At 40.3% G+C, this 12,540-nt stretch overlaps 1 protein-coding gene across 1 annotated transcript in view; it reads left to right on the top strand.

Moving 5' to 3' along the window:
• CEP192 (centrosomal protein 192) overlaps positions 1–12,540 on the top strand; it is a 133,218-nt gene that overhangs the window by 108,233 nt on the left and 12,445 nt on the right. Inside the window, exons 35-40 of the mRNA XM_047090282.1 lie at positions 3,223–3,401; positions 4,010–4,133; positions 5,888–5,993; positions 6,427–6,634; positions 9,303–9,382; positions 10,330–10,425. Of these exons, the coding sequence (XP_046946238.1) occupies positions 3,223–3,401; positions 4,010–4,133; positions 5,888–5,993; positions 6,427–6,634; positions 9,303–9,382; positions 10,330–10,425 (793 nt within the window). The remainder of the gene's footprint in view (positions 1–3,222; positions 3,402–4,009; positions 4,134–5,887; positions 5,994–6,426; positions 6,635–9,302; positions 9,383–10,329; positions 10,426–12,540) is intronic.

Here is a 12,540-nt window from a genome sequence, read left to right as displayed (position 1 = left end):
TCTCCTTGGCACATCATTGCCAACTCATGTTGGCTGAGGGTTCTCTACAAGTCCCAGCCACCAACTAATAGCTGACTCAGACCCACCCACCTGGAGCCTCCAGCTCATTTAACCTTGCCCTCTTTTCCCATACTTTTTAAAAGTTTTTATTAGAGTATAATTAACATACAATAATCCTATTCATTTGAGATGTACATCATAGTGATATGATTTTTTATACATTGTGAAATGAAATGATCCCACAATAAGTCTAGTTATCATCTGTCACCAAACTTATAATATTATTGACTATATTTCCTATGCTATATATTCCATCCCCATAATTTATTTTATAAGTGAAAGTTTGTACCTCTTAATCTCCTTCACCTATTTCACTCACCCCTAACGTTACCCTCTCTCTGCCTCCTGTAACCAACAGTTTGTTTCCTGTGTCTAAGAGTCTGGTTTTTTTGGTCTGTTCATTCATTTTGTTTTTTAGATTCTACATATAGGTGAAGTCATTTAGTATTTGTTTTTCTCTGACTTATTTCACTTAGCATAATACCCTCTAGGTTCATGTTGTCACAAGTGGTTAGATTTCATTCTTTTTTTATGACTAATATTCCACTGGGTATATAAACCACATCTTTATCCATTCATCTGTCATGGACACAGGTTGCTTCTGTATCTTGGCTGTTTTAAATAATGATGCACTGAACATAAGGGTGCATATGTCTCTTCCAGTTGGATTTTCATTTTCTTTGGATGAATATTCAGAGTAGAATTGCTAGATCATATGGTAGCTTTATTTTTAATTTTTTGAGGAACCTCCATACTATTTTCCATTAGGGGCCACACCAGTTTACATTCCCACCAGGAGTGCACATGGGATTCCTTTGCTCTCCATCTTCGCTAACATTTATTTGTTGTCTTTGATAATAGTCGGTTTGACAGGTGTGAGGTGATTTCTCATTATGGTTTTGGTTTACATTTCTTTTCATGTGCCTGTTGGTCATCTGTATGTCTTCTTTCGGAAAATGTCTATTCAGGTCCTCTGCCCATTTTTTTGATCAGGCTAGTTATTTTTTTGATACTGAGTTGTATAAGTTCTTTATGTAATTTGGATTGTAACCTCTTATCAGATAAATGATTTGCAAGTATCCTCTCCCTTTCAGTAGGTTGTCTTTTCATTTTGTTTTGATGACTTCCTGTTCAAAAAGCTAGTATCTATCCTTCTCAAATTATTCCAGAAAGCTGAAGAGGAAGGAAGTCTTCTAAACTCTCTTAATGTGACCAGCATTACCCTGATAATGAAACTAGGCAAAAACACCACAGAAAAAGAAAATTACAGGTCATTATCCTTGATGAATACAGATGTAAAAATCCTCAACAAAATATTAGCAAACTGAATTCAACAATATATTAAAAGGGTCCCTATACTTTTTTTTTTTTTAATTTTTTTTTTTTTTCAACGTTTATTTATTTTTGGGACAGAGAGAGACAGAGCATGAACGGGGGAGGGGCAGAGAGAGAGGGAGACACAGAATTGGAAACAGGCTCCAGGCTCCGAGCCATCAGCCCAGAGCCTGACGCGGGGCTCGAACTCCCGGACCGCGAGATCGTGACCTGGCTGAAGTCGGACGCTTAACCGACTGCGCCACCCAGGCGCCCCGGGTCCCTATACTTTTAATGATAATTTTTTCTAAAATATGTAATCAAATAATTAAAGATAGTAGTTCACATTAAAAATTATTTTGAAATTCACTTAAATTGTGAGAAACAGGTTCTTAGGAAACTAAAAAGCCAAGGATCAGCTTTATAATTTTTAAAAAATTGTTTCTGACTTATTGGCTGGTGCCTCCATTATTTCTCTGGGCAGTCGAGGTCTGATTTCAAAAGGAGCAGGTGAGAGGGCAATGGGTAAGAGGGAGGAGAGGAGACACTCTGTCTGCTGAGTGTCTGCTTAAAATAAAGATGTAGCTCTGCTGTATGGTAGAAGAATTTGGGCACTGCCCCATTGAACTTCAGGTAAATCATGTGCTACTGTGATTACAAAATTTATTCAAGTTACAATTTTTTGTAATCTAAGGCTTATTAGAAAACACTTTTAACACTTAAAAATCTTAAGCCTCATCAGCATTTCTCACCATAGTATTTTGCCTGGAAGACTATGTTTGGTGTTAGCATCATGAAACCAGTTATCACTGTACAGTTATAGATACATTAAGAGTTTTGTTGTTTTGTGGGGTGCCTGGGTGGCTCAGTTGGTTGAGCATTCGACTTCAGCTCAGGTCATGATCTCGCAGTTCGTGGATTTGAGCCCCGCGCTGGACTCTGTGCTGACAGCTCAGAGCCTGAAGTCTGCTTTGGATTCTGTGTCTTCCTCTCTCTCTGCCCCTACCCTGCTCACATTCTGTCTGTCTCTCTCTCTCAAAAATAAACATTAAAAAAAAAATTTGTTTTTAATGAAAAAGTTTTATTGTTTTTAAAAAATTCTTAATATTGGGTAGTTTTCTGGTAAACCTTTTAAGAGACTTCAGATGGCATGCTGAGGTCAAGACAGTAAAGAAATCATTGAGTATTCTAATTAAAGATTAGTATAATAATATTAGACCTATACTGTATTTTTTAAACATTAAGAATACACAGTGAAGAATTTTTATTCCATGAAAGATACACAATATATTACATAATGCACCTTTAGTTTTATCTAAATGTTTTTATTTTTTTTAATTTTTTTTTTTAACATTTAATCATTTTTGAGAGACAGTGTGAGCAGGAGAGGAGCAGAGAGAGAGGGAAACACAGAATCCAAAGCAGGCTCCAGCCTCTGAGCTGTCAGCACAGAACCTGACATGGGGCTTGAATTCACAGACTGCAAGGTCATGACCTGACCTGAAGTCAGACACTTAACTGATTGAACCACCCAGGCACCTCTAAATGTTTTTAGACTTAGGAAGAATTCATATAAAAAGGTGACACAGTCTGGCTTTTTATCTTTTTTTTTTTTTAAAGCAGAGCATTATTAGATTTCTTTTTTTTTTTTTTTTTGAGAACATTATTATATTTCAATACACAACTTCTATTCAACCAAAAAGTAAAACATCACAGTAAAAATGTTGGTGAGAAAACGTGGTATTTCATTTGCAGTGCATGGCAAATGGTTAACATTCTTAGTCATAAGCTTTTATTCATATTTTATTTTTTTCCTCTCCCCCTCTCTGTTTCTGTCTCTCTCTGTAGTGAATCTGACAGTTCTGGGAAACATGGTGGCAATGTTTCTTTGGATGTTTTGCCAGTTAAAGGTCCTCAAGGTTCTCCACTTCTTTCAGAAGCTGTTCGCCCACCTCAAGATAAATCATTCTCGAAGGAAATGTGGGCTGTCCAGCCTGAACACTTGATTTTGATAGCTCCTTCTCCTTGTGAGTATATCAACAACAACACAACAGCAGTGAGCTCTGGAAACCAGGCCTATACTCATTCTGAGTCTGTGGCTCATCTAGTAATGTTCATGGACTGTATGCAAAGGTGACCAGTGGCTTACACAGGTCCTCTTCTACGTAGGTCTCTTTGAGACCTACCTCACGCTCAACCAGAACATTGTCCGGCACAAGGCCATGGTCCTCATTCCAAGCTCCCAATTCCCCATATGGCAGGGCCACTCACCCATGGGCCCTTCATCCTACCACATCCCTTGCCCCAAGGTACTTGGCCTATTTTACTAAGTCTTAACATCGATATAGTTGGTTCAGAGTAGGAAAAAATATGGTACCAATGTATGTGCCCAAGATAAGACCAGGGGGTAACAATTTCCAGATGTCCTTTTTTCTTTGTTCAGGGTGTTGAACTTTGTTCAGTATCTTTATAGTTTCCAAGAGTAAACAAATGGTCTTCTTTTACCAGGGATTTGAAATTCCTGTAAAGCAAAAGATGGTAGACTAATGTATTTAGGATTCATTTTTACTATTTATTAATTTTTTTTTTCACTAATGCTAAATGTAAGTTATATCTTACTTATCTGATATAATAGGTGACCTGGCAAAAACTGCATGTTTCCAGATTTTAAATAATTCCATTAGGTTACTGAAATTTGAGTTGTACTGGCCAGCACATTGCCTTACAGTAACACCACAACATGGATTTATCCCACCAGAGTAAGTATGACTTCCTTTTCCTCCAGATTTTATTCAGGTATTAACATGGTGACTTTTTAAGGATCAAATAATACGCTATTTTAACTTATTCATTAGAATTTTGCCATATGCTCCCCGTACTGAGCTCCATTTGGTTTTGTGGGACCACAGTGAACTTCAGGATTCATGCTCTTTAGCAGAATAGAGACCATGTCCACAGCCAGTTATGGTGTACATAGCCTAAAAGGGTCAAGAGGTATGAGTGAGGTGGGAAGGATGTCCTGGAGTGGAAAACATCAGAATGTGTACATGTGTTACTCTGCCTACCAAATTACAAAGCAAGGGATGCCGTTGGGCATACGATGAGAGGTGGTAGTCCCTAAAGCCCAGAGGGTTCTATCCTTGGTTATCTTAGGTCTGGCTCAATTTATTCTGCTTGTTTTGTCTAAAGGACATTTTATAGACAAAGCTTCCTGATGTTTAATATGTCTGAGCCATAACCTAGCTTGCTGTTTTTCACAAAGACTAGTCTAAGACAGAAGGAAGTATTTGGGACCAAATGCTGATGAACAGCTGTCCACTGTCTGCAGCTTAGTTACTGATAGGAGGTAAAGCTGCAGTTCTACAGCTTTTCAGGAACGTTGTCTGGGTCAGCACAGAACATTCACATCTGAAAGTCACTACCTGTTTGGGGATAGCAACTTTGCAGAAGAGCAGCATGAATTTATTAACTTTTGCAAAGTGATGGAGTATGCATTTTAGGAGAGTTTAGTGACTAGTATTGAGGTATGGGTAGGCATACTCCAGAGAAATATTCCTAGGACCAAAGCAATCAATTAAACATTTACTGATTAATGGTTGGAAGGTTAGGGAAATGAATTGTTCATGAATCACTTTTTCTGTCACCCTGTGTATTTAGCCATTAGGAATGGAAAATAATCTTGCTCTGCCATTTTTGATATGTATGCCAACGTATCCTTTGTAACTGGTCGTTTCTTCTAAGTCACAAATCTGATTACATTGTCCACATTTAAAAGTCTTCTTTGACATTCCATAGCTCTTGAAGAGAACAGTGAGCACAAAATTTTAGCAACTGGGTAAATAGCAATATTGTTGGGGCACCTAGGTGGCTCAGTCGGTTAAGCGTCTGACTTCGGCTCAGGTCACGATCTCACGGTTCCTGGGTTCAAGCCCCGCATCAGGCCCTGTGCTGACAGCTCAGAGCCTGGAGCCTGCTAAGGATTCTGTGTCTCCCTCTCTGTCTGCCCCCTGCCTGCACTCATGTTCTGTCTCTCTCTCTTTCTTAAAAATAAATAAAACATTTTTAAAAAATTAAAAAAAAAACAATATTTCATTTATTTCCCATCCCCCCTTTTTCTTCCAGTTTCTTTCCCAGTTATTTAATTCCCTTTATACTGTGACTGTATCATTCTTTATTATGATAAGTTTTATGATAAAGTGCCTCAGAGCTTCTGTATTTTGCTCCAGAAGTTTTAATTTTGAATTGCTTTTTAAATGGTATTTCTATGGCCCAGTCTCTTTTCACATGAGTTTTCCCCTTCAGTTCATAGGTTTATGTCACTCAACTTTTTGTGAGCCACGGAGGTGGGGCTGATATAAAATCACATGTGGATGGGATCTCACCTCTTCTCAGCTCCTTCTTGAGCAACACGGAAAGAGTTGGTCATTGATGGAACAGTATTGATAACTCTGTGGTTATTGCTATTAAAGTATAGGATGTTCTTGCTTTTCATTATTAAATTCTTTCTTTTTAGGAGTAAGCTACAAATTCTTGTGAGTCCTAATTCCTCCTTATCCACAAAACAGTCAATGTTCCCATGGAGTGGTTTGATTTATATACACTGTGACAATGGACAGAAGGTACTTTTAGTGTTTTTTAAGCAAATTTTTCCTGTTTTGCAGCTTAAGTGTCAGGAGGCTTATTAGCTCTAACATCTCAGAAATGAAATGAAGGGGGCTATTCTTTCAGCCGAACTAGACTTATTCAGACAGAGCACTTAGCACATAGTTTTTCCATTAGCGATCTGAACCGTTCTCCTGAGTGGGGGCAGGAATGGAGAGTGGGGCCTAGAAACCATTACTAATTTGCAAAATCTACTTTGAAAAAGAAGGGAGTTGGGGAAGAGAGGGAGGAGTCAAAGATTCACTTTGAGATCTGAATAAACTTTCTCATCCATCAGTGTTTTCCATTTGTTTGGCATTACTTTTCTCCACCGTGATTTAAAAATAGGAATTGTTTCTTTAAAATGATAGCTCCATTTGTGTCTTATCTCCTTTATTTGGCTCATTTCAGAAAATTGTGAAAGTTCAAATTCAAGAAGACTTGACCCAAAAAGAACTCCTCACTCGTTTGGCTTCCAGCCCATTTGGAATCCTTTCCCCAGGAACTGAGCCTTCAGTTTGTCATCTGGTAAAACCAATGACAAAACCACCTTCCACAAAAGTTGAGATAAGAAACAAGACTGTTACTTTTCCTGCAACAGAACCTGGTGAAACTTCAGGTGTGGTTCACAAGTTATGTAATTCAAATGGTCACTGATCTGTTGAGTCTAACACTGTTCTTAGTGAGCCATATTGTAATGACAGGGATAAAATTGTCCTCTATTTCAGGGGGAGGTGGTCACTGGTAGTCATTTCAATGATGGGCAGGATTTGGGGGAGCTTTAAAATCCTAAAATGTTAAATCTAGGTGTTTAAGAACTATTTATATTCTGGGAGTCTCAGATTCTACCTGGTCAGAACCATCCCTTCTCAGTTCTCACTAGGTCTTTTACTAGACTGCTAATAAGCAGCTGAAGAAGAGAGGAAAGTGGGTAAAACCTGGTTCTGTCACTCACTAATGTGATTTTGAGGCGCTACAGAGGTTAAATAGACTCAGTTTCCCCATATGTAAAATGACCATCATAATTGACTCCTCTCACAGAGGGCTTTGAGGAGTAAATGAAATAATATATGTAAAGCACTTGGCACAATGTTTGTCACCTAGTGGACACTTAGTACTGCTAATATTCTTCAAATGTCCTGAGAACACTGCTTTTGCTCTCCCCTCTCCCCTGCCCGTGATGGCTCAGTCTCAGTGAATGGGATTACATGTGGGACCTGTTGGAAAGGGTTTGGACCTTCTGTCACATGACCCTCCACTCCTTGCCTCTCTCACTGGCTTTGTCTCCTACTCATGCTCAGATTCTACTGTCCATCAAGACTGTCCCCCTCTGACCATCACCCATCGCTTCGCCCGTCTTCCCCACTCATGTCCTCTGGGAGTTCCAGCAGCTCTGTGGCTTCATTCAGATGTTCAGGCCACTGGCCCTGCTACCTTCTCACTCTCCACCACCCCAGCCTTGTCCGCTTCTGCTTGAATTCTGTGGTCTGTCACTGCAGTTACTGCCTTAGGAATGTTTTTAACTGCCATGTGTCCCTCCTTCTGCATTCCTGTCTGGCAAGATCCCAACCCTTGTTAGAGCCAGACTTTTCCCAGCCCTATGTCTCTACTGTACTAGGCAGCACTTCTGGAGAAACCTGGGGCTGTGTCCACGGATTCATGGTCTCAGCTCTCAGATGCTCCTCAGTACCAGGCTTTCCTACCAGCCCTCCTTGGTGTGTGTCCTTTCCCATTTCTGGCCATCGTTTGACAGTTTCATCTCTTCTCAGCATCCATCTGCTGCTCCTGCTCTCACTCTTCCTAGCTCTTGACTTTGCCTCACTCTTCACTGCCAATATAAAAGCCATTAGACTAAATGCAAGACTTCTGCTTCCATCCCAGATAAACTCTTCTGCTTGGAAGCTAGGCTCTTCTCAAGGCCTTACTCCACCTCTTCTTTCTCCTGTGTCATCAGTTTCTCCCTTTGTTGATGCCTTTCTGTTGGCACACAGGGCACCCTGCCGTCACATGTTTAAGGAATACCTTCCTTGGCCTCGTCTCCTTGCTGCTCTCCCTGCTTCCTCGGCATCCCTCCCTCATGGTGGGATTGTGCTCTCTGCCTTTCTTTTCTTAGTCTGTAGCAGAGCTGGTGCTGCCATCTTGCCCTGACCCCACTGCTATAGAGGTCACTGAAAAGGGAGCATCTCTTCTATGGGTCTTTTTTTTCAATTAGCAGTAATTGCACTTCTGATAAACTTCATTGGCTATGATACTGCCACTGTGCAAAGCTTATGGGTCTTTGTTAATTTGACCTCTCGACACTGGCGACCACTCCTTCCTTCTTGGACTACATACTTCTTGTGCCTCTCCTGGTTTTCCCTGCCTCACTTGCTCCTTCTCAGGTTCCACTGAGGGCTCTTCTTCCTGGGCCTGCCTATGTCCCCTTCTTTCTCTCTGCTCTCCCTGCACCCTGCTCAGCTTCTATGGGTGGGCATCTCACAAACAGAACTCTTAATTTACCCATGAAACCAGCTTCTCCAGCCTTAACCTGTGTCAGTGAGTGGCACCGCTGTCTGCCCATTAAGCCAATTCCCTGGAAGTTGATTGCTTTTCTTCTCTCTCTCTCTCCTCATCCAGTCCACTAGCAAGTCCTTTGCAGTCTGTCTTCAGAATGGATCCCCTGTCTGCCCACTGCTTTTCCTCCCACTGCTGTGACTCAGGCCTGATACAGACCACCCCGTGCATCCTCTCTCAACTGCTGCTGTGGCGCCTTACCAGGACTCCTCATCTACTCTGACTCCCTAGCGGTCTCTCTTTCCCACAGCAGCCAGTAATTCTTTACACATGTAAATCATCTTATTGCTCTCTTGCTTAAGCCCTTCATTATACTTTGATTAAAAACCAAAACAAGATAGGGGCACCTGGTTGGCTCAGTTGGTGAAGCATCTGGCTTCGGCTCAGGTCATGATCTCACAGCTCATGGGTTTGAGCCTTGCGTCAGGCTCTGTGCTAACAGCTCAGAGTCTGGAGCCTGCTTCGGATTCTGTGTCTCCTTCTCTCTCTGCCCCTCCCCTGCTCACGCTCTGCCTCTCTCAAAAATAAATAAACATTAAAAAAAAATAAGGTACTTGTAAATCTTGATTTTGTTAGAAAATACTATAAATTCCTGTTGGGTTCCTCTGGGGATCTAATGATTGTATTTTTCCCCCTATGATGAGGTAATTAGTCATTGTTACACATTGTCACAGTAATCTGCTTGTTTGCTTACCTCTGCAAGAATTGAGCTGTGATACGTGTGTTCCTTGTAGAAAATTTTCTGGAACTTGAGAATCATGGTAACACAGAAGTGAAGTGGCATCTGTCATCTTTAGCTCCACCTTATGTCAAGGTCAGTAGTAATGGCCTTAAATATATTCATTTTAATGTTTAAACTTTATGCAGGGTGTTTTAAAACTGAGTTATGAGCATAGGTTGAGATTACTGTCTTTTTTAGTTCCACTAATTCACTTACTTGATTTTCTCTATAGATGTGGCTAATATATGCCCCATCTTTTTCACAAGGTGGTTTTGAGAGTCAAATTACAGAATGGATGTGAAAATCTGGGGTTGCTCATTTAATGAACTACCTTCTACAGTCCTGATTTTTATCTGAAATAACTATTTTGAAAAATATATAAAAGCGTTATTATGGAACATTGTGTGTATGCGTGTGCACATGTGCATTCATTTTTCTCTCCCTTGTTCTGAGTGCTGTTTTGTGTTTTCAGCGGGTAGGAGCTAGTGCAGGAGACAGAAGTGAATGTTCTGTGTCAGTGCGTGCTAGCTATTGTATACTGCAAATAGTCTCTGCCAGTAGGTTCTGTCTGAATTAAGCATATTGTCATGTGTGTTGTTTACAACACTGTGGCCTTTTTGCCATGTGTTTTGTGTGACAGAAGCAGTTTTGAGCCACAATACCCACAACATATGTGCAAAAGATAGTGCTGGACCTACTGAAAAGAAATAAACAACTAGTTTTGCATAGGTTATTAAAATGCACATTCAGCAGGGTCTTCAGGGTTTTCGAGGAGAAGGCAAATCCTTTGATATTATGAGCGTCATCCTAAAGATGACTGTAGCCAGGAAGGAATGGTTGCTGATGGAGGGAGGAGAGGCAGCATGAGGTCTTGTGTGAGCTGAGTTTAGTAGCACTCCTGCTTCTAGGCAGGCTTTGAGCTCTCCTGTGCCCTACAAAACCGGTTTGTGTGTCCTTGTTAACCATAAAGATAACGGTCTCACTCTGAATTGATGAACTGACTTTTATATTTTTTCATTTGATTGCTTAAATGATTGTAGGGAGTCAATGACAGTGGAGATGTCTTTAGAGCTACCTATGCCGCATTCAGATGTTCTCCTACTTCTGGTATACTGGAAAGCCATGGAATTCAAAAGGTGAGTGTTGACATTTTTTTTTTTTTTTTTACAGCTTTTGGTAAGAAAGTGGTGTTGTTTGACCAGGAGTGCTTTTGTTTCCACCCAGAGTAGTTGCTTCATCTAGACTACTGCTGCTAACAGCCAGGTTGCCATAGGAGAAGAGGTCTGCCTCAGTACAAGTCAGCGAGTGCTTCCTGCAGCAGAGGTCTTGCTTTCTACATAGCTAAACAAAATGCCATACTTAGTGGTAGGATTGATTTACGTTTTGGTATAAGCACTTCATGTGCCTGCAGGCTGCCAGTACTTAGAACACACTTCGAGTAGCTCTAATCTAGGCAATAGTTTTGTCCACTAGCCCTATGAGAAACATCTACCACTACTTAAAAACAAGTCAGTGTTCATATCATAGTCAACAATATATCTTCATGGGTAAATGGTGATGGATCGTTTTAATACCAAGACCCTCTTTTTATTTTTTTAATGTTTGTGTATTTATTTTTTAGAGAGAGCACAAGCAGGTGAGGGGCAGAGAGAATGGGAGAGAGAGAATCCCAAGCAGGCTCTGTGCTGTCAACACACATGGGGCTCAATCCCACAAACCATGAAAGCATGACCTGAGCCATAATCAAGAGTCAGACGCTCAACTGACTGAGCCACCCAGACGCCCCATAGTATCATGACCCTCTTAAGTTCTTTTTTTTTTTTTCTAAACTTTATTTATTTTTTAGAGAGAGAGAGACAGAGCGTGAGCAGGGGAGGAACAGAGAGAGAAGGAGACCAGAATCCAAAGCAGGCTTCAGACTCTGAGCTGTCAGCACAGAGCCTGACGTGGGGCTTGAAACCATGAACTGCAAGATCATGACCTGAGCTGAAGTCAGACGCTCAACCAACTGAGCCACCCAGGTGCCCTCATGACCCTCTTAAGCTCTAATTTGTTTGTAGACCTGACATAGTTTCTTCAGATATCTTAGTGACGCTAGTCATTCACTTGGCCTCAGTAATACATTTTTTCATGCCAACAGCTGAAACTCAGTTAAACTGTACCATTTATATGACATTGGTCCATTTATTCAGGGATTTAGACTTGTAATGAGTTCTATGCTACAGTTGTAAACTCATTACTGACTATAAAAGAATCTTTGAGCAATGATCATCACAAACTGTGTACTTTAGTAGGTCTGTATAACAGGCTTCTAGAGCCTGGCTTTTTGGGAAGGATCTGCTATTCTACAAGCATAGTTTATTTTACTTCCCAGCCCACGATAGAGGCAAAGCAGCATAATAGGGTACAGACACATTGTTCAACAAAAGTTTAACATTTGGGGCAAAGGTGGTGGGAGGAGGGTTGGAAAGAAAAAAAAAAAAGCCAGCAGGAAAGGCATCCCATATTCATGGATCAGAAGATCTAACATTACTAAAATTGCAGTACTTCCTAAATTGATCTATAGATTCATTATAATCCAAATTGAAAATCCCAGTTGGTGTTTGGTTTTTTTGTTTGTTTTTTAAAGAAATTGACATGCTGATCCTAAAATTCATATAGACATGCAAGGGAACCAGCATAACCAAAACAATCTTTTTTTTTTAAATATAATTTATTGTCAAATTGACTTCCATACAACACCCAGAACAAAGTTGGAGGATTCACACTTTCTACTTTCAAAACCTACAGTAATCAAAACTGTATTGTTGACATAAGGGTAGACATTTAGAATATGTGGAATAGACTTGAGAGTCCCCAAATATACCCTAATATTTATAGTCAGTTGATTTTTTTCAATAAGGGTACTGAGACAATTCAATAGGGAAAGAGTATTTTCAACAAATGGTGCCCAGACAACAGATACCCACATGCAAATTAAGTTTGACCCTTACTTCACACTGTATCCAGAAAGTAACTTGAAGTACACCATAGACCTAAATGTTAAGAGCTAAAACTATAAAATTCTTGGAAGATAACATAGTAAATATCCATGACCTTGAGTTAAGCCTTGGTTTTTTAATTTTTTTTTTTTTTTTTCAACTTTTATTTTTGGGACAGAGAGAGACAGAGCATGAACGGGGGAGGGGCAGAGAGAGAGGGAGACACAGAATCGGAAACAGGCTCCAGGCTCTGAGCCATCAGCCCAGAGC

This window comes from Lynx rufus, unplaced genomic scaffold (genome assembly GCF_022079265.1).
Source record: "Lynx rufus isolate CCGP_SWC_20201006 ecotype Redwood Valley unplaced genomic scaffold, mLynRuf1.p SCAF_29, whole genome shotgun sequence".
In the NCBI taxonomy this organism is placed as follows: domain Eukaryota; kingdom Metazoa; phylum Chordata; class Mammalia; order Carnivora; family Felidae; genus Lynx; species Lynx rufus.
This window is presented reverse-complemented; position numbering and strand designations above follow the sequence as displayed.